This window comes from Gordionus sp. m RMFG-2023, chromosome 5, assembly GCF_954871325.1.
Source record: "Gordionus sp. m RMFG-2023 chromosome 5, tfGorSpeb1-WG-v2, whole genome shotgun sequence".
Classification (NCBI taxonomy): domain Eukaryota; kingdom Metazoa; phylum Nematomorpha; class Gordioida; order Chordodea; family Parachordodidae; genus Gordionus; species Gordionus sp. m RMFG-2023.
Genome location: NC_088779.1, coordinates 28,285,383 through 28,309,711, shown reverse-complemented (window position 1 = coordinate 28,309,711; position 24,329 = coordinate 28,285,383). Strand labels below are relative to the sequence as shown.

At 24.5% G+C, this 24,329-nt stretch overlaps 1 protein-coding gene across 1 annotated transcript in view; it reads right to left on the bottom strand.

The window, feature by feature from the left end:
• LOC135930320 (uncharacterized) overlaps nucleotides 1-23,951 on the bottom strand; it is a 70,105-nt gene extending 46,154 nt beyond the window's left edge. Inside the window, exons 1-3 of the mRNA XM_065467102.1 lie at nucleotides 22,676-23,951; nucleotides 22,224-22,577; nucleotides 22,085-22,181 (exon numbers count right to left, since the gene is read on the bottom strand). Coding sequence (XP_065323174.1) covers nucleotides 22,085-22,181; nucleotides 22,224-22,577; nucleotides 22,676-23,854 — 1,630 coding nt within the window. The 5' untranslated portion in view covers nucleotides 23,855-23,951. The remainder of the gene's footprint in view (nucleotides 1-22,084; nucleotides 22,182-22,223; nucleotides 22,578-22,675) is intronic.
• Nucleotides 23,952-24,329: the final 378 nt, after the last annotated feature.

Below are 24,329 nucleotides of genomic sequence, written 5' to 3'. Positions count from 1 at the left end.
CATTTTAAATATTTAATCCTATTTCTATGTTCAGTTGTATATTAAAATTTATATAATAAATGAATAACTAATAATTCATTTTAAATATTTTAATTTACTAAACTATAAAAAAATGGAAGATTTTGGACATATTTTATATTTTTATATATTGTAAAAATTCACTAATTTTGAGGTTTTTTAAAATATGTATAGGACATCACCAATAATTTTTTTTATTGCTGATTTCTATATCAATTAAGTTTTATTAAAACCTTTATTGTGTCAGAAAGTTTAAATAAACATAGTTTATGTTTTTTTATTTATCATAATTAAAGTTAGTGATATTGGATAATGTTGGTGTTAGACTTCACTTTGGATGTCAAGCTCAGGCTGAGAACAAAAGGCGGTTAGACATTTAAATCTGCAAATTATTTTGGGTAGTCATTGAAGAAACTGTTTTGATAAACCACAAAGGGAATTAGGAAATCATTTTTTAGACGAAGAATAATTTTGGATTCAAATTTCCATATATAACTTAAAGCGCCTACTTTACACTTTATCACCCGACCCCTAATCATGCGACTACAAAATTTTATCCGCGACGCTTTATTACTAGACCACGCGACGATTTATCACGCAACTTTAGTTATTACTAATTTATCTTATTGTATATTCTAAATTTTTTTAATTAAAAAAAAATATATAAAAGTATAACAATTAAATATATATAAAAAGGTTCTAAGAAAATTAAAAAATTATGATTTCTATTAAATGTAAATATAAAAAATTAAAATTATTGGCATAAATTCATGAATTTATATGCTGGTCCCTAAAATTTTAAGTAAAGGACATTGCCAAAGTTACATAGAGTGCAAATGATAAAATGATAAATTTGAAGTTACGAAGAGCGTGTTGGATAAGATGTTTTAATAGAGAAAGAGTCTATGCAAGGATTATTCAAACATATTATACTTTTTTATATATAATTTAAATTTTAAGAGCTAAAACAATTATCACCAACCAAACTTTCGGGGAAAATATTAATGGATTTTGAAGAGGCACCGATAAATGCTATTTCCATCAAAGAGAACATTTATAAAAAAAATTATCAGGGACTAAAAGAAGTCTGTGAGTCTAATGATGACTTCTGATTTTATTTCATTGAACCTTTGCAGATTAGAGAATAAATTGTTCTGGCTTATTCCATATTGAGAAGAACGAAAGACTTAGAAATCCTATTAAAAATTATATTTTATAAATAATAGGGCAAAACTTTTCAGCTCCTCTCTATAATTCAAAATTATGGAACAAACTAAATGGTGTCGCTCGAACAATAAATTAAGTTGAAGGCGGAAATTGTAAAATTGAATATTTATGTCAACTTTTTTACCTGACGTTTTGAATTTTTAAAGGAGACCAGGTATGCAAAACATAAGTTCCTTCAAGTTGTATTGGGGAAAACATTGTACTTCTCAGAGAAATATGAAGATATTAAAAAAACAAGTTGATGTTTTAAATTTATATCAGATATTTTTACATTAATAGCGATTGCTTATATTATCTGCAATTATATCTTTTATTTAAGAGTAAATTAAATTGTCTTAATACTTATGTTATAAGATAAAATGATAATTAAGTAATAGACACTTATCTATCCCTAAAAGAACTACGGAAATCAATTGGCCTTCTTCTTCACACATATATTACTCCAAATCCTGCAGTTTATGCATCCATGTATATAGTTATGGACACCATTTATTATATTACAGAGACTAAAAAGACAGACATTCACGCTATCTTGCAATAAATGCTCTCATATAAAAGATTCTATCTACAACTCTCATTCAACTACTAACGCTAGAGTTTGTATAGCTTCAATACCTTTTACAATTTCCAGATAGAATAACATTTACTCCTTGCGCTAGAAGCAGTGTCTACATGTCAGGATTTTTATTAGAAGCAAACTCCTCTCAAAACCTATATCTGCCCCCCCCCCTAAAAAATGGCGGCGATATTCAAAAACCTATATCTATCCCCAAAATGGCGACGATATTTCGAAATTATTAATTATACATTAATTAAAATGATTCATAAATTTTTTTTTTAAATAACTTAATCTTTAACTATCAAAATATTGTGAATGTTAAAGAGTTCTATTTTAGAACATGATTTACAAGAATGCATTATTATAGTATATTGTTTAAGATAAAAATGAATTTGCTGAGAATGTACCCTTTTAAATTACATTTAAAGATAGCAGAAAGTTTTATTTTGAAAATAATGTCTGAGTATAAGCAATATGGATTCTCGCTAGAAAAAATAACACTCTATTATGTCCTTCAATATTCTTTCCTAGAAAATTCTATATTTTTAACTTTAGTCACTTTCAACTTAGGTAACTTTGGGTTGAAGAGTTATTTCCTGTATACTTAGGGGAAAAAACTATCTTTTATTCAAGGAATCTTTATCCCAAGCAGAGAATATCTTTTGAAATTTGTTGATCCAATTGTAAAACCCACGGAACCATGACTCAATAATTTTTAAAAATTTATATATTTACATTTTGTAGATTTTTAAATTTTTCTGATTTGACTTTTAAGCAGAATAAAAATAAATACAAATTTTAAATATAAAAAAAAATAAAATAAATAAATTCTTTAAATATCAAAATTTAAACTAAAAAAGTCAAATACTCAGATAATATCAAAACTTAACTTTTCAATTAAATAAAATCAGGGACCAAATAAATCACGATAAAGTCGCGTAATAAATTGTCACCAAATCAGCTAAATGGTAGGTCTTTAAAGAAACATAGTGTTAAATATTATTTAAAAAATTTTAATGTCAAACACCATAAATAAATATTCGGAAATGACAATAAAATAAATCGACATTTTTTCCTCTCAATTTTTTTTAGCCATAGGAAGTAACATCTCTGGGGGGGGGGGGATAGCGGCTCATGTCTCTTGAAAAAGAATAAAAGAGCCAGCTTAAAATTTTGATAAATATTTTTATATCTAAAATGGAAGGTCATTTTTAAATTGTTAGCTAAAAAAAATAGGGTTTCACGGTACATTGTAACTGGGTGGCCGAAGATATTAGAGGAAATTCTAAAACCGTTTTTCCAGCGCCGAAATCTCACGATGAAGGCAGGTATGATGGGGATTAAAAACCATAATTCCAAAAAAAATTACAAGTAAATATTTTGCCTTTTTTTCATATGTGGCATCAGGGTTATACTAAAACAAAGATATTAACCCAAGAGAACGTTTGGTTGCTGAATTATGTCTAACAAATAAATGTAATTGTAAAACTATCATAGGGAAATGGCCCTCCGAAAATAAGCCAGGAAGGAGATTTTCTGGCGAAAGCTGTTGATGAGAAACGGAAGTGCTTTAAAGAATGGTATAATAGTAAAGAAAATAGTGAGAACGATATCCACATGGCAAAAAGAAATGTAAAATTAGTAGCGAAGGCGCAAGAATAAAAAAGGCAGGTGTTTGCTAAAGAAATAGAATACGCAAAGAAAATTTATTTTTAAATTTATTTTAAACTATTAAAAATTTCAAAATTTATCAAAAAATTTGTTTCCCGAAGTGCAGTGGCAAAAATTATCAAAATGTTAGGAATAATAGCTAGCCTTCAGGATCCATTTGAGAATCAAATATGAAACATAGTAGATTTATTTAAATTTTGTAGAATATATAACTAAATTAATTATGCATTGAATATGAACAAATATTTTATTCAAAATGCCAAACTCATTCCTGGAATATAAACTAATTATTTTATGCCTATTAGGGAAAATCAAATTAAAATTTGATTATAATAATATTGTAAAAAATTTTATTTTGTCTTTAATAATATTATAATAAAAAATGATTTGTATTTTGTAGGTAATTTTTATGAGGAGAGACAATAAATAAAAATAAAAAATTTAAAAGGGGTAACGTCAAATTTCTCTCTATTTTTAATAAAATTTAGTCTGTAAATGAGACTGAGAAGAATAAAAAGAATATTATATAGAATAATTATAATAGTAAAACTAGAGTAAAGCTGAAAAGGAGGGGGGAGGGGAAAGAGGTGTTTGAGAAAAAAAATGTCCTTCTTTGGAAAATATTGATCACGCGTATCTGTAATATCTTATGTATCGTAATAATAAATACTTAGATCTAGAGCCTTTGAATCTATTAATATATTTTTTTAAATAATATATTACTAAAGAGAAAGAAATTATAGGGGTACAGAATCAAAAATATTACATCAGAACCTAAGGGAAAATATTTTTCTAACGCAAATTATTATATTTCTCTTAATTTTTTAGGGAACGTGTTGTCCCTCATTTTTACAGAGTGACTTTCTTTTAAATATGAAAGAAAGAAGTTAATATAGTTTACATTTAAAAGAAGTACCTATAAATATAATATTCCTACTTGTACATTTTGATTAAGAATATTTGACATGTGGTCGGTTTTTCTAAATATTTGCGGTCATTAAAGTTTTATAAATTTTACATTGTAAATTTATCACTTCAGATATATTGAGAGCCATTTTTTATTTTAATCAATAAAAAAATCCTGCCAACTGACTCTTACCATTATAAATATCTATTTTTTCACATATAATATATAAATAAATAAATTTTCCACTAGTGATAATTCATTGATTGATGTTTTTTTCGGTTTTATAAAAAGTGGCAAATATAAACATATTACGATGCTTACACATAGCACTAAATTTAGCTATATCAATTATCAACAAATAAGAATGCAATTTTAATAATAAGCCTCATTAATCAATTTTTCTATAATTATTTGCACATAAAGGATATTAAAATTAAATTATATTTCGTATTTGCATATGGAATCCATAGGATCGGAATCTCTCAATCAAATCAGTTAAAGGTAATCTGTTTGATCAAAAATATATTATTCCGACATTTACATAGTATATCTACAATATAAATTTAAAAGGAATTTTGCTCTCGAAACAAATTTAAATTTAAATAAATTTTTTTTATAGAGGTTTTTTATAAATATTTGATATAGAATAGATATCCTTTAAAGGCTATCACCAACAATAGTATCTAAGATTGTTGGAAATTAAACATGGATTTCTATATTCCTAAAACTATTTATTTTATTATTTTTTTATCAATTAATAATTAAAACACATAAAGAATTGAAATATATTTTAGATACATAAAATACATTTATTTTTTAAATTATACAAAAAATAAGGTGAAATTTAATAAAAAAGATTGTATAAATATAAAATAAAATTGAATTTGTTGGTTTATAATTTTTTAATATGATTATTTGTTTTTCTTCATTCCTGTATTAATATTAAATTATATTTAAATTAAGATTAAGGTGCAATGCAGAAACTGAAAATAAATAAATCTTAATGTTAATAAAGTATAGAAAGTATGGCACTAAAAAAAGAAATAAATTAATCCACATTTCAAATAATTAATGGTCATCCAAACAATGAAATTTTTTTTCAACAATGTTAATTTAAAAAAAAGAATGTTTCAATATTTAATCATTCCCATCGTTCTTCGCTTTAAAAAAGTTATCGCACTGATAAATTTCTTATGTTTTTCAGAATTAATTGATTAATTATCAAACAAAACATAGCATTTGCTATACATCCTATTAAGAAAATGTTGTAAGTAATATAAATAATTATTAAATTTTTGATTTATTATTAGCTTATATATTTGATTTATGATTTTTAAGTTTATATTATATTTCAGGCGAATCCCATATGTATTTAATTGTTTTTATGGTTAATAAAAATTTTTGTTCATTATATGCTCGCTGTATGCATTAATATATACAGTTTCTATATATTTTTTTTCCCTGAAATATCTATTGAGATATATACAATTGATATACTATTCTTATTTGGCAAAATATAATATAATGGATATATTTTATGTTTAGAGAACACTTTTATCCCCTAACCTGAGTAGATACCGTCTAATAGCTATGTATAAAAATGAAAGCTAATTTTGATAATAATATTAAAATAATTAGGATATCAAAAGTTTCAAATTGGATAGCAGAAATTTTTAGATTTTAAGTTATGGTGACACATTTTTAAAGCTTCGAATTCTGTAAATAGTAATGAGTAATGCCCGTTTAAGGGTTAGCTTTGGATATCTGTGAAACATATTTTTAATTTGTAGTTCAACAATTCAAAAGATTTTAAAATAATCTATTATCAAGTTTATTTAAAATTTTGTTGTAACGAGTGAATTTTAGATAAAATATTAAATAATACTTGTTATCAAAATATTATAAATAAAATTCAGGATATTTACGAGTTTGAATCAGGCTATGAATAATTAAAAGCTTTGCCCAGCTCAAACTTAGGACTCCTCTTAACAAACGAAAAATTACGCATGCAATAGGTCTCCGTCTTGTTGTAAAATACGGGCTAACTCCGCATATATATGTTCCTAACCCGTTGATTGTTTCCGACATCATTCATTGTCGATTAGCTAAAGGTAAAAATAGTGCAGTTAACGGCACCATTCTCCGTGCTCTGCGCTCATCTCAAATTCCCGCAACCCTTGAATCCTGTGGCTTCTCAACCGAGAATAGTATAGGGCCAGATTAGCTGACCTTAATACCTTGGAGTAATAGAACTCCATTAGCATGGGATTATTCTTGCATCGACCGATTTGCTCCGTTTAGTAACAACTCATTCGTGCAAGCGGAAAACTTTAAAATTAATAAAAACTTCCCTAATTAATTGCAATCTCATACCAATCGTATCCGACACAACCAGTTTTTTGGCAATCATGCCCTAACCTTATTCAAATCCCTTGGTAAAAAAATGCGCCATCACTGGTGACCCACAGGCAGGCTTCTATCTCAGACAGCGTTTATCTATTTATATATGCATATCTAACTGCATTGCCATCCACGGTTCCCTTTTTTTATCTCCTCCCACCCAACATACAATTTATTATACTAATTTTTTTATTGTCAAAGTAAACTGCAAATAATTAGACAGAAATTTATATGTATTTTCTATTAATTGTAATGAGATTCATTTTCTTATTTATATAAGAGTAACTTATTCAATTATAAAATAATATAGATTAATAATTGTATAATATTTAATCTATTAATAGATGAATTAATTCCTTTAATATAAATATAATAAAAATGATTAAAATAAATAAAACATAATTCTATATTAATTCTGAAGTTGGCTTATTATTATTTATAAAAAAATTTTTTTGCTTTATTTTATTTTTAAACCGTATTCATTATTACCTAAAAAGTAAGATTAATTCCATTCATTATTCATAAAAATTGCTTGGAACAAATTAGGATTAAGGCTTTTAATTATAATATTAAGTTAAAATTTGTTTTTAAAATATATTTTTCTATATACACTTTGGTTTATTGCAATTACATTATATAATTTAATTAAATTACAATATTACCAAAATAAAATAATTATATTTTTAAAAAATTAAATACCCTAAATATATAGAAATTTATCATTATTTCACATTTTTGGGGAATTGATAAAATTTTCACCAATACTAATAATGCGTTTAAAATTTGATTGTAATGTAGATATCCTTCCGTCACTCAGTATAGCAAATGTAAAATTTATCATCCGAATAATGCTTTCTGCTGTAAGAAGCTTGTCGCAATTTATGCAAATATTTTGTTATGTTATTTTTAAAATTCAGATGCTTATGTAATTAAACAGTTTGTTTTTATTATTACGCAAATATTTCGCATAATATTTTTTTTATGAAGCAATTATCTTTTTTTAGTCCGATATGGTTATTGAAATATTTTTACTATTATGCAAAAAGTTTATTTTTATTAAATTAAATATAAATAAAAAATTTTACGTAAGTAGTTGCACCTTGGCATTTGTAGTTTACCTAGTCATTTGAAGATTAGTCAAACCAGGAATTTACAATGAAACCCATGTTTAATTTATATAATTGTGTGGATATAAACAAAATAACGAGCATTTTAAAATAGTTTGATTAATGAGAATTTATGAAAAATATACTATCAAATCTAAGTTTGTCAACTGTTTATATAATTAATGAATAATAAAATATTATCACCTTTTTATTAATAAATTAAGTAACTCATGGAGCATCCTCTCTTACCAAGGGGTAGTGTTTTATCCCCCCAAGCCAACGACGCTAAGACTTTTATTAGGCTTTTATATAAAGCTACTTAAATGAGTCTAAGAAGTTAGGTCTAAGAAGGCATAACAATCTTAAAAAATTATTATATTAATAATGAAATTCTTTCAAGACATGGTAAAGTTCAATTTTCATTGTGACATAAAATATATAACTAAGACGGATTTATCCAATATTTTATCATAAAAAATTTGATTTCAAATAATCATTTAGATTCATTTCTTTGATCAATATTTTCACAGTTAAATATATATATAACTAATTTAGCTAATTTACGCATTTCATTCATCTTATTCTCTGTTATATAAACAAATAATAATATAATTTTATTAATACGCTGCTTAATCAAATTTAATTAGTCCTACATAATTATTTACAAATTAATAACTAGTACAAATAATATAAATTAAATTTTATATAATGTAATGGGATATGGAATTTATGGGAATTCCTAATCTCTTAATCACAACTCGCCTACAGATAATTGATTTTATCAGAATGTATTTCAATATATGGAATATTTAAAATATAAATATAAGTAAATTTCGCCACAAATTATGAAACAAATCTTAATATCAATTTTTATACACTAATTAAAAATGCACAAAGGTTTTTGGGAAATTGTCTGATCATAAAATAGTTTTGCTCTATACTTCTTTTGAAATACATTCACAGTAAATGATTTAAAAACGAAAGATTTTGCAAAACAACTTATATTCCATATAAAAAAATAAGAATTAGTAAAACTTCAAATTAAATAAAAATAATGTTTATTTGAAATTATTTTGTTTATTCGCATCCTCGGGTCCTATTACTGTTTCAATTATCTCCTTTACTTATTTTATTAACCCTAAATTCAAGCTATTAATTTAGGTAATCGTGCATTAAAATGTAACTGTTTTATATTTTTAACTGTACAATTATATTTTAAAATCGGCGCCTAGCAAATTTTCTACTCCACCCTCCGCCATATATAGAATAAATTATTTTAAAGAAATATGTTTTTATGATTTATGAATTGCAAAGTATCTTCTTTCAAATTGTTTTATTCAACTTTAAATTTTAACAAAATTTCAAAATTAATTTAAATATTTCTTCCTAATTTATTTCACTTTTTTATCAATATTTTATCTGCAAATATTTATATGAGCGTTATAAAAATATATATTCTAAAAAAAAAAATTAAAACTTGAAATTTTTAAAAAAAATACATTACATTAACATATAACAATTTTTTTTAAAAAAGAATATGTCATTCCTAAAGAAGAGTGAACACATTAAAAAATTAAATTTAAAATTTTATAATCAAGATATTTTCGAGGAGATGAGTTAAAAATTGCATTTATGGATCAGTGTAGATCAAAAGAAAGAAAGCTTTCTTCTTTCTTTCTTTGTAAGAAAAAGAACTAAAATTTCTTCATGGCATAAATTTTAATATAGTAAAATAGTTCTTGTTTAGTATCTTAAACTAATATTTGTTAAAATATTTCCGGGGAAGACGACATGCTAAATTGGTAGTCTTGTATATCTAAATAATTCTTTGTGAATTTAATTGTTTTATTACGTTATAAGATAAGAGATAATTAAGTTAGAATCTGAATCTATTCCAAGAAATTGGCCCCCTTCTCCGCACAAATATAGTAACCCCACATATCTGCAGTGTATGTATGATTCAAATAGATAGGTAAGGATTCCATTCAATATAATGCAGATATTAAAAAGGCAGCCATTAGAGACATTCGCATGAAATGCTCTGTTACAAAAGGTTCCATATTAAACGTCCAGATGAAATAATACTTTTTGGGCTAGAAAACTATATATAACTTGGGACTATATCTGTATAGACTCATCGCTAAACTTTTTCAATTACGGCCACAAAACGTCACAATCATTCATAAATAATGAATAATTTTTACCTTTTGTCAGCAACAACTTAGCTAATTTTGTCTTGAAGCATCATTTATATCTTGGGGTTAAAAAAAATTATATCTTTGCGACCCCAAGAATAATCTTTATCTCGGCAGAGAATATCTCTTGAAATATATAGATCAAATTGTAAATCCATTAACAGATCCATACCTTCATAATATTTTTCAAAATTGAAACTAATGAAAAAGTCAATTACTCAGATATTATCAAAATTTAACTTTAAATAGATAAAATTCAGTGATCAAATAAATCATGAAATGTCGCGTTATATGAGTGAGTGATGACATGTTCGCCATAAAGCGACAGGGTTATTAATATTATTATATAAATATATTTATACTTGGTTCCTAAAATTTTTATCTTTTTTAAAAAAAAATAGATTCCAAACCATTCAATTAGGATAAACATAAATATTGTGAAACCTAAGAAATATACTCACTTTGATTATGAACCACAAAAAAATAGTAAATTAAAAATTAAATCAACAATATCTGTCCTAAAAATTACATGCCTCAACCATATAACCTTTTCTAACATGCAATGTTGCCTTAATCTAAATAATTTATTTCCATAAATGGGCGAGGCATCATGAAGAAGAAGAATGTTTAGGGAAAAAAGATATCCTATTTAAACAATTAAAAATCCAAGAAGATAATTATAACAATATGAGAAAATATGAAACGACTTGATTTATTTAATTTTTGTAGAAATATCATTGGAATAAATTATGCATATGAATTTTGAATTGAATATTAAAATATATCTTATTTAAAATGCCAAACATTCTTGGGTACATTTAATGCTTTTATACCTCTTAAAAATTAAATTAAATTAAGATTGTATTCTTATTATAAAATATTAAATTTTGTCTTCGATAAAATTATAATGAAAAATTGTTTTGTATTTTATAATTATTTTTTTATGAGGAGAGAAATTCAAAGATTTATCATTAAATCTGAAAGAATAAGGCCAAATCTCTTCTCTATTTTTAATAAAATTAGTTATATTATCTTTCTCTTTCCTTTAAAAAGAGAGTAAAATAAAAAAGTAATAGAATGAAATGAAAAAAAAGAGAGACATGACGAGTACTATACAATGTAATTTAATAGCAGAGTAAAAGTACAAGAGGTGGGGGGGGGGAAGGTGTGAGGGGAAAAAAAATTTAATACATCCTTTTTAAAATATTAATAACGCATATCTTTAATATGTTATGTATTAGTAATAATATATACTTAGATCGTTAGCCATTCTACCTATAAATATATTTAAAAAATATAGTGTACAAAATCAAAAGTAATACAAAAGAAACTAGTGAAAATATTTTTTAAGTCAAATAAACACAAATTATTATATTTCGCTAATTTTCGGGGAAACATGTATATCAACTTTCATTTATATAGAATGACTTCTTTTATATATCTATTTTAATTATGAAAGAAATAAGTTAATATATTATACTTTTATTAGAAGAACCTATAATACTCTAACTTTTATATTATGATTAAGAATTATTTTTCATGCCGTCGGTTTCCTAAATATATGCTCCAATTTTAGTTTTACCCAAAGTTATATTATAAATTCATCGCTTCGAATATTTTGAGGGCCATTTTTTATTTTGACCAATAAAAGAAATCCTGCTAACTGACTCTTACCTTTATAAATATCTATTTTTCACCTATAATATATAACTATAAATCTTGCATTAGTCTAATTATACCTATAAATACGAATCGAATAACTCCCTATTTGTATTCGTGAATAATAAAAACATTGTTCGATTTGATTCGTCGAATATTAGATTCTAAAATTAAATTCTTTAAAAATGTTTTTAAAAAACAAAAGTTTTTTTGAATGAATCTTTTAAATATTAATTTTAACTTGATTTTTAGGTAAAATTTATCTTAAAATTTTTATCTTTAAAATAATCTTCGAATATTTTTGATTCGAAGATTTTTTTTCGAACTATTTATAAATTAGATGATTAAAATGTGATTAGATGTAGAAATAAAGTAAATAAAATAAAATGCCATTTAGGAACATGTTAAATACTTACAGATAATTATTTTAAATATTTAAGAATAAGTTTTATTATTTAAGAATAATATCAAATATATTACGATAAATTTTGAATAATATGAAAATTATATAAAATATTATTCGTCAAATAATATATTTCCCTTATTCGTATTAGTTTTGTTATTTGAATAATATGAAAATTATATAAAATATTATTCGTCAAATAATATATTTCCCTTATTCGTATTAGTTTTGTTAATGGTAGTCGTAAAATAGGAATCAAATTGAATATCGAATAACGAATAATTCATTTTTGGTATAGTGGTAATTCATAAAGGATTGACCTTTTATTTCGGTTTTAAAAAAGTAGCAAATATATATAAGAAAATTATATACTTACTCATATCATTCAGGGTTTTATCTATATTTATTATCAACAAATAAGAATATAATTTTAATAATATGCTTCATTAATCAATTCAAATGATAATTATTTACACATAAAGGACATTAAAATTAAATTATGTATCGTATTAGGATATGAAATTTGTAGGAAATCTGGAATATCTCAATCTTAAATCAATTATAGGGTTTCTATTTGATCATAAATGTTCCAACATTTATAGAGTATTTACAATATAAATATAAGGAATTTTACTCTTTTGGGAAAAATCTAAATTTTAATAAAAAAAATTTTATATAGTTTTTCATATATATATGAAAATACGTAAAATACCAAATTAACAGATAAAAATCAATTTTTTAAATTTGAATTGTTAATTCAAACACTTTCTCTGAGATTTACTTTATTTTAACTTCTAGAACAAATTTTTAATATTTAATTATTCGAATAAAATGAGGTTTAGTTTTTCTTTAAAATGATGGAAATTTTTTACTAAAGGGGTGCATCTAAAAATCAGGCTAATCGTTTTCAATATAAGTTTTTTTAATAACAAAATAACTATATAAATTAGAAACTCATTCCTCATCACTAGTCGTGTTTTATATTGTTAAATAAATTAAATATAGATTATCTTTCTAAAAACTATTAATTGTTATTATTTTTACCAATTGAAAATTAAAACACATAAAGAAATGAAATATATTTTTATATTTTAGATAAAAAAATGTGAAATTTATGAATATAAAAATTATAAATGATAATATAAAATAAAATTGAATTAATTGTGTTGGTTTATAATTTTTTAATTTATTGATTATATCTTTTCCTTCATATCTTTTCTACAACTTGTATCAATATTAATATTAAATTCCACCTAAATGAATATTATGGTGAGGACTTCTGAATGCTGAAACTAAAAAATGTGTTAAAGATGGCACTAAAAAAAAGAAACCAGTAAATTTCTCTACACTTTATATAATTATTAGTCAGTCATTCGATTTTTAGAAAGTTTTAAAAAATGAATATAACCGGAAGCTCGCCATTTTTAAAACTTCTATCTAAATCATTAATTATAATATGAAATATTCCAGTTATCAAACAAATATTAATGTCTAATTCCTTTTATTAACAATATAAAAAAAACTATACGATAATTATTATAAAATAATCTATAATAATAAATATAGTCCATAAAAAATTGGAGTTCAAGCAGTTTTAAAGAGGGCCTATACGGGTTTATACCAAAAGAATATCAAATATAGGCTAGTACGTTATCTCACAAACTTGAAAGAGTTAATGGTGAAAAAAATGGCCCTTAATTTTGCGTTAAATAAACAAATTAGTAGTGATTGCTAGGGACCAATATGGGAACGCGTATTGATTAAATAAAAATAATTGAGAGCCTTAAGTTAATTTTTCTTATTACTATTTTTATAATAAAAATTTGAGGATATAAACTTTCATACATTCTATTTCATAAAATAAGTTAAAATATAGAGACGAGAAGAGAAGAGAGAAGAGAAGTTAGAAATGATAGAAGACGAGAAGAGAAGAGAAGAGAAGATAAGAGTAGAGAAGAGAAGAAGAGAGAGATAGAGAGAGAGAAGAAGAGAGAGAAGAGAGACAGAAGAAGAGAAGACAGAGAGAGAAGAGAGAGAAGAAGAAGAGAGAGAGAGAAGAAGAGAAAGAAGAGAAGAGAAGAGAAGAGAAGAGAAGAAGAAGAGAGAAGAGAAGAGAAGAGAAGAAGAAGAGAAGAGAAGAGAGAGAGAGAAGAGAAGAGAGAAGAGAGAGAAGAGAGAGAGAAGAGAAGAGAAGAGAGAGAAGAAAATAGAAGATAAGTCTTTCTTTCTTAGACTTGAAAATTTAAAGAATTTAGATGAAAAAAGATCGCGCGAAGGACACTCCTAATTATAAATTAGAAAAAATGTACATTAAGCAAGGGAGTTTTAATATTTTATATTAATTATATTAACAATTTTTCATTATAAATAAATCACTATTGCATTTGCAATAATTCGCGATGTACATTCGCGGTAATGCATTGGCTGTAATACATGCTCAATACAATGGCAATAATGCATTTGTGATAATGCATTTAGTATTAATTTCGCTGTAAGGTACTCGCTATATTAAATTCGAGGTTATTCCCTCTAATGTATTCATTGAAATGCATATATAAATATATGGTAATGCATTTTCGCGGTTTTACATGAGTACTGCAATCACTTACTGCATTCGCTACTTTATGCGTTAATCAAAATTTGCGGCAATATATCAAATTTTTCTTTCAATCATTTTAAGTGTCTCTCTTAAATATTTTTAAGAAGTTTTAATTAAATGTTTAACTATCAAATTTGTGCATTATTCGGCATTATTGCATGGTTGATCAGATTCAGAATCATAAATTCGGAAATAGTTGAGGTAGAAGATAAGTTGGAAGTGGAAGGCAATAAAATAAAAATTTTAGAAGTAAAGACTAAATATATTTGATTGATTGATATTCTCGCAACGAATCTACGAAGAACCATTCGTTTATATGCCAATTAAATCTGAAAGGTTTGCTAGAATTATAGTAACTTTTCTTTAGGCATTTAAATTATTCTGTAAGAAAAGAGGATGGTTTTTAATTTTATATTATTATGCCACTTATTGAGATCAATAAATAATTTGGGTAATGAAAAGTATCATCACGTGAAGATGAGGGGGGGGGGGTCCACATGTCAATCCTCTTTAAAAATTTAAAGAGTATCCTTAGTGTCATATTTTGATATTAAAGTTAATCTTTTTGTAAAATTAAACATGTGTTTACATATTAGTTTATTGGAAGGCGTAATTTTATTTTTTGTTTATTTCAACAACGAAAAAAAGGGCCATTATTTTTATGAGAATTATTGTAGAAGGATCATGAAATTATATTTGTTTTTATGGAATTTAAAAATATAATTAATTTTTTATAAAATGAGACATATTTTTTTTATATTAAAAATTCTTCATTTTTTTATGTGATTATAAAATTGATAATACTTTTTTTTTGGAATTAAGAAAGTAAATTAAAAAAAGTTTAAAAAGAGTTGCAAAAATATTAATATTAAGTTTATTTTAATTTTATTAAATCAAAATATGGTTTTGTAAGATTATATTTTGAATTTTGTATTTTTGAAGATGACCTAATCTCCTGAAGCAAGCCTATTTGGAATATAATTTTATATTTTCACAAGGTGGTCTCACTACCATCATACAAATTTGAAGAAATATATAATTTATTCATGTTTGAAAATAACTATATTATGATTGAAATATATATACCTGCAATATCCAGGGTATTTTCTGTTTTATGTTTTTAAAAAAATAATTTATTGCTACAATATTTATATTTTATTACAAATATTTTATTTACACCATCTATTAAATAAAATTTAAATACCAAAGTTGAAAAAGTATCTAGGTATTGTATTTAGATATAAAAATGTCGCATCTGTATCTATATATACTTAATAAAAAGTATCTATCTGCATCTAGATCCTATTTTATAGGTATCTGTATATATTTTTAGATAGTCTTTAAGATTTATATTGCATGGTTGATCAGGTTCAAAATCACTAAATGTTTCAGAAATAGTTAAGATAGATGGTAAGTTAAATGTTAAAGGCAATAATATAAGAAGTAGAGCCTAGATATATTTGATTTATATTGATATGCTCGCAAAGGAATCTACGGTAGAACCATTCACTGTTCGTAATATTGAATGTCAATTTAATCTGTAAGGATTGCTTGAATTATAGTAAATTTTCTTTAGGCATTTAAATTATTTTGTAAGAAAAGAGGATGATTTTTGGCACTTATTGAAATCAATAAATAATTTGGGTTATCAAAAGTATCATCAAGAGGGGAAGGGGGGCAGGTTCACATGGACTCAAGCCCCTTAAAAAATTTAAAGAGTATCCTTAGTGTCATATTAGTATATTAAAGATAATGTTTTTGTAAAATTAAATCCTGTGTTGACATATTGGTTTATTTACAAGATTATTTTGTAGCAATAAACAAAATTTTTAAATAATGATAATAAAAAAATAGGTTGCTGAAGATAAAAATTATAATTAAATTACTAGCAACCGAGAATAAACTATATGGTTTTTACCCATTAGCAAATTGTTGATAAATAAATATCATAATTTTACTATATGTTTTGTTATATAGGATATTAGCCATTTTAATACTATTTAAAGTTAGAAAACTCTTGACTAAGTAGTAGTCCTGGTCTTAAAATTTTTATTAATATTAATTTTTGATAATAAGTTTATTTTAATTTTATTAAATTTAAAGTCAAAATATGGTTTTGATTATATTTTAAGATATTTAATAGATAGAGTTTTTGAAATTTTTGCATTTTTGAAGATGACCTATCTCATAAAAAAGCCTATATGGAAAATATTATTTTATATTTTCACAATTTGGTCTAACTGCCATCATACAAACTTGAAAAAATATATAATTTATTCATGTTTGAAAATAACTATATTATGATTGAAATATATATACCTGCAATATCCAGGGTATTTTCTGTTTTATGTTTTAAAAAAAATAATTTATTGTTACAATATTTATATTTTATTACAAATTAAATAAAATTTAAATACCAGAGTCGTTAAGGTATCAAGATATAAAAATGTCGCATCTGATACACTTTTATAAAAGTGTCTCTATCTGTATCTATTTTAGATACTCTTTAAGATACATTTTGATATACTTTTATTTAATGCTTTTTATCTTAAAAATTAAATATTTGAAACATATATGTAAATTTAAAAAAAAATAGACTAATATAAAAAAAAATATATATAATACATTTTAAAGATTAGATATAAAATATTAAAACTAATATAAAAAAAATAATAAATATTCATTAATTATTATATTTTCCCCATTTAAAACTATAGATATTAATTCAAGATTTAATATTTTTATCTTGCAAATAAATATATAAATCCTTGCTTAGCAATGACGCCCTTTATTTATTAAAATATTGATACATAAAATCATTTTAAGCATATAAATTTATTTAGAAATTTTTTTAATAATTTAATAGATATTCATATAAAAATGTTGTTTACATATTTTATGTTCTCGAGTTTCTGTTCGAGCACAATATGCGAACACTAAATATAATATGATAATAATTGTATCTTCATATGTTAAGAGACGATGTATCGAGATTAATTTTTAGGAGATGTATCTGTATCTTGATCCATTTAAAATGTCTTCTAACAATTCTGTTATATACATTAAATACAACAATACAAATACTCGGTAATCGAGCGTTCAGCATTCTTTCATTGAAATATATATAATGGTTTTATAGGATTTTATGAACATGCTCATAAAGTTTATGATAAAGTGAAATATAATTTTCTGCTAGAGAATTTATCAATCTAGTTCATGTTATGAATCTTTAGCATAGCTGGCTTACTTGTTTGCATTCGTAAATTTCAATATATATATTCATAATGATTTTTGTATCGCGGCATATTTTAATTTAAAGAGGAGTAAATAAATTAAGAAAATTTAAAATTAACTTAAACTGATATATCTGTTATTTTAAAAATTATTAATAAAATTTTAGTTATAAAAATAATTTCTAATTTTATAAATATAATTTCAATTTTATTAAACTCTTACCCAACCCTTACCAAATAAATATTTAATTTTATATAATAAAAAATAAAATGTATCTCGTTTTGGAGTATGCTAATGAGTTATAAACAGTGATTGATAATACACGCCAAACCTGTATTGTTTTTCTTATTTTATAAAATATGTAAACCCTATAAATTTACACTTCGAATTCTTTTTATGGAATTTTAAAATATAAAATTCTTAAAATTGTTTATTTTTAGAAAAGAAATAACAAAATAGTTAACATCTTTAATTATAAAACGATCTAATTCTGAAAATTATTTTATATGAATATATTTTATATTTAAAATCCAACAGGCGCAAATGCAAGGATTTCGTCTGGGGGGGGGGGGGGGGGGGAGTAAAATTTTTAAGAAATATTATTGTTTTTTAAAAATATCAAGCATACATTTAGAACTAATAACTAATTCTAATACATAATTTTAAATTAATGTGAATTATAAAAATATTATATGCATAAACCGTCATAAAAAAAACTATAAAATAAATGTGAATTAAATTAAACTGATATAACTGGCGGTATAAAAAAACTATAAAATAAAAGCGAATTATAAAACATAAAGTGAATATAACTATATGAATCACTTAAAATGACCCAAAATAGAAATTTGAATTTTTTGAGCCTTTAAAATTTATATATATAAAAAATTTAAATGTTGGAAATATAAATTAATAAACAAAAAGTTTCTTAGGAATAATTGTATGTTGTATATTTACATGTAAAATCCAATCTTCGTTGGGATTGAACAATTTTTCAATTATCTCATATGAATATTCTAAAGATCCACTCCTTTCAATTTACTTTCAGAAGTTGTACTTCTTGGTACGTTTTTCAGAGACCTGGGGGCCGGACCTTATCTTAGTTTTTTAAATATACCAGAGCCGGGCCCAAATTTTTTTTTTAAAAAACACACAGGCGGGGCCTGAAAATTTTTTTAAGAAAATATCCGGGACGGGATGTATATTTTAAAACAGCCCATAATTGAAATCGTTATTATTAGCTATAAAAATCAAAAAGAAATATAATTTATTTTAAAATCCGGGCAATTATTTTAAAAAAAGCCGGGGCGAGCTTAAAAAATTATTTTTAAAAATCTAAACCGGACCTTAAAAAATTCTAATAAATAATCCGGGCCGTGCCCTGCAAATGGTACCTCTGCAGAGCTCTGTTATTCTTCTTAAAAAAGAGAATGTTCTTTTATTAGTTTACTAATGAGAAGAGTTGTTAAACCATTTTAATACATTGGGAATAGAATCTAAAATGTGTTTGGTGTTTTAAATAATGCAAAGCATCTATAGCATTTTTTGGGACTATATCAACCATAGATAGTTTTAAAACATAGTTATTCAACTAATAAGGCATCATAAGATACTTTAACATCTTCATGATAAAAATCTAACAAATTTTTTTTTTCCATCACCATCTGAAAAAGGTTGGTAAGGCTTTTGTGGAAGTAATATCTGCAGATTGGTAAGTGCTGCATGATGAATTTAAAACCATTCATTTATTTGGGTTATAAGTGTATCTGTACTGTATCTCAGATATACTCGTCTACTTATCCATATTAATGTTTTAACGATGAGCTAGCCTTGCTGCCAATCGAGGGAGACAAATATTAAACAAGTATAGCTCTGCTTTTGACTCAACAATAACAAATAAAATATGAAATTCTTCTTCAACATTAGCCCTAATTTCCTTGAGTTCTAATAAAATACTCTCCGATATTCTCATCTTCTTAATCAAGTCAATGTCATGTCACTAGTATATTATAAAAAATTTAATTTAGATTCGAATTATTTTAAAGATTATTATCAAACACATTTGATTGATAAGTGTCAGTCATAATTTTTAAACTTTAGTATAATGCCATTTTGTAACATTTTTAAATGTATTAAGCTTTAAAATTATAATGCCTAGAGTAAAATTAAATCCAATATATAAATTAGTTGAATACTGTATTATAAATGATATAAATAAATGTAATATTACTGATTGTCAAATAAATATTAAAGGCCATCAAGGAGAAAATTACGAGCATGAATATAAAAAGAAACTATCCTCTTTGATTAAAGATAGAAGAAGCATTAAAAGATCAAATAATATCAGTAAAAATAAATAAGTTGGTCATTTTTAATAGGAGACCATTCAAATTGATCGATGATAGCGGTTTTAAAATAATTCTTGATCCGATTTTAGAAGGGCATGAGTAATACTAAAATTAATTCTCAAAATATCAATATAATGTTGGAATTAGCCAATTCAGCAATATATAATAAAAGAAATAAATGCTAAGTTAGTTCTAAAAATTGACTGTGTTACTCGGTTAGACAGGTCCATTAATGGGATCAATCTTCAATATATTCAAAAAGCAAAAAAAATTTTCTGAGAACACTAGCAATGAAAAAAATTTTTTAACAGCCCACTACAGAAAAATTAAAACTCCTTTTAATTAAGATACTAAATGATTATGAAATCAAAACTTCACAAATATACACTATAACAACTAACAATCTGGCAAACTTAATTAAGATGGTAAAATTATTTATGGAGTGTAGTGATGATGACAATCAAATGTCTGAAATTGACGAAGAAGAACAAAATACAAAATATAGATTATTTGAATGATGTTTTTTCACAAATGTACTTGATAAATTAACAATCAATCTTAATGAATTTCAATTATTATAAATATAAATATGCTTCTCATTCCTTATAACTTGTGATAATGAATTAAAAGATATGTGTGAGGAATTATCAGTATCATACAGTGAACTTTATTTTATTTGGATTGGGAAGCAATTATAAATATCCTAAAACCAATTAAAGTAGCTACCAAGAACTTACAACTTGAGCAGCTAACTTTAAGGAATTTCTATTGCATATGGCTAAAAGCTAAATTAGAAATTCTATTTTTACTTCACCTTTTGCTGGTTAATAATAGATGTTATGAATTTTAGAGAGAAACAACTTTTAAACAATAATGCCTTTTTGAGATTTAATGTATGTTATAGAAATATTATATTAGATCTTATATAATAATTAATAATTTTATTTTAATTTATATATTTTTCAATCTCTTCATAAAAAATAAAGTCTTCTTAAAAAAAAAGATGGTAACAAACAAAATCTGTTACAAAAATCAGAGAATATAAAAAATATTTTAGAATTTTTCTAAAGAATCTAGGTTAAATAAAAATATGAATATTTTAGACTATTGGAGAAATCAGAGTAATCGATACCCAGAATTATGTAAATTGTCTGATCATAATGGCAGTGCCGGCTACCCAAGTTAGTGGAAAAATATTTTTCAACAATTAAATGTAATCTCCTTATAGATGTAATTTGATTGAGAGATCTTGAAAATATATTAATTGTGCGGCTTAATAAAAATTTTTTTAATAAATAAAGTTAAATATTATTCATATTAAAATTATTCATTAATATTTACTTGTTATATTTATAAATTAAATATTATTTTATAATGTGCAATTAATAAAAATGAAGATTTTATATATGCATGTTTTTTATTTTAATGATGAAATAAAAATATATATTCTTCCCCAGGGATGCGAACCCGACAAAATTTTTGCCAGGGTTCGGTTCGGGTTCGGTTCGGGGTATAAAAAAAAAGGTGGGTTCGGTTCGGGTTCGGTTCAGGGAAATATTTTTGAACCCGGGTTTGGTTCGGGTTCGGTTCGGGTTCAAGAATTTTTGAGTTGATAAAAAAAATTCTATATTTAAATCATAATAAAAAACTAGACATAAATTTGATATAAAAAATAAATTTTTTATTTTATTTATAGGCAAATATAGTTAAAAATACAAAGCTATAGTCATGTATCAATTTTAAAAATTTTATTTAGACGTATTAGCATAATATCTTCCAAGAGTTGTTCACTCAGCCTCGATCTATGTGGTGAAAGAATGAATTTCAAATGTGAAAAAGATCTTTCAACGCTAACCTATGTTAAATGTATTTATATGTGAAAATATGAAAAATTAACTTGGGTTGCAGGAACAGCAAATAAGATTTTAGATAAAATATATAATTCAGGGTGTTCCAGCTTAGCAGACTCCCAAAAATGCAAAATATTTTCCTTCTTATCTAATCTTTTATAATCGCTAAATCCAGTAATTATTGTTCCAATACTTTTCTCAGCAATCGTTGGCCCTCTTTTAAATATTTTCTCCTGCCTTTCTTTAAGTTGTATCAATTTCTCTAAATCATCTTCTTGTTCAATAACTTCATCGGAACTAATATCATCAGATAAAATCGGCGTTGTTAAGCTTTTAATTCGTCTCCATAAATTGACAAGATGTTTTTTCGCACAAATCTTATCATCATCACTAAGTAATACCTGTAATAAGGATTTATATTGTTTATATTTAAATATTTCATAAAATAACAATTTTAATATAAATCTAAAATAATTAATTTACTAAGCTTTTAATTAACCTTGTATCTTGGGCCCAGGTATATGGCAGCTAAGAGAATTTCGTTCTTTATAAACCTTTCTTCTCTGTTCTTAAGACAAGAATATAGTAATTGAGCAAAATGGTTTGGATTTTTTTCCAGTTCGATGCAGCATCTTAACCATGCTGCATAAAAATCTGTCAGTGTTAACTGTTCAGATTGGAATTGTTTGGTTGCGATTTTTAGCGGTTTTAAAATTTCAACAATCGTTATTATCTCTTTCCAATCTTCAGTCAATAAATAATCAGATTGCTCTGTAAAAAAATCTTCGATATTGGGTTTTAGTAAAATCAGCCTTTCTAACATATCATGGGTTGAATGCCATCTGTGCCAATCTAACACAGGCTTAGGGAGTTTCATATTTTTTAATAACTTTTGGTAAGTGGGATGTCTTAATTTTAAATTTAGGCTCCTAGCTTTTGCAATGGTTTCCACAATAGGTGATAATTTTATAGCATCTTGAAGTGCCAGCTGAAGTGTGTGAGCTGCACACCGTACACTATAAATCGGATAGGATATAATAGTTGATAAAAAAGTATTTTGTATATCATCAATATCATATTTATATACATTTACATCCATATTTTCCTCATCTGCTGATTCACTCCTTATATCATAATCAGTTTCAGATTGCAGGAGCTTTATAGCTCTTAAAAAATTACAACCATTATCAGAAGTAATTGTGTATATTTGTTGAATATTAATTTTAAATTTTAGTAAAGTTTTTAATATATTCTCTTTTATATATTCTCCTGTACATCTCTCCTTCAGCTCTACAATTCCAAGAGTCCTCAAATTTATAATGGACTTTGATATAAATTGAATATTTACACCAAGAATTGACCTATCTAGTCGTTGAACTGCATCAACTTTTAAACTTATTAATTTTCCTTCTACCTCTCTCGATATTTTGTCTCTAATTGATTGGGCTGTTTTATTAATAGTTCTGGATAAATTTTCTTTGTTTATAACTAAATTGAGCCCAGATAGGAGTGGATTTATAATTCTTTGAAATCCCGAATCTTCAATAATTGATAAAGGCCGGCCATTTACAGTAACAAGTTCTAGTATAGAACTCATCAAATCATTAGATGATATATTTATACTTATATGCTTTTTTGGAAAAAAGGTTTCTATATTAATTTTAGGTTTTTTTGCCATTAACAATTCCTGATATTTGGTTTTTTCATTTAAATAATTTAAATATTCATTGTTGTGATTTCTTTCCAGGTGTCTTTCTAAATTTGACAAGTGATTACCAGACATTTTTACTTTGCAATATGAACATATTGATTTTTTTTCTATTGTATTAAGGGTAAAATGCTTATCAAATATGACTTTATCTTTAATCTTAAATCTATAAAAAGAGAACAATTTTTTTAAATAGCAATGATTTCAGAATTAAAAAAGAGATATTTATAAATTTAATTTCATTCATAATATGCACTTCATTAATATCTTGTAAAAATTAAACTGAACCAAAAATAAATGATTAGCATATATAAATTTTAAAATCATTTTAATAAGTTCACAAAAACTGCCCTACATTTAACAATTTTTAAGTTAGATGTTTAGAATTTTTTAAATTAACAATATAATAATTTTTACTTTGATTTGTTAACCATTTTCTTCTAAT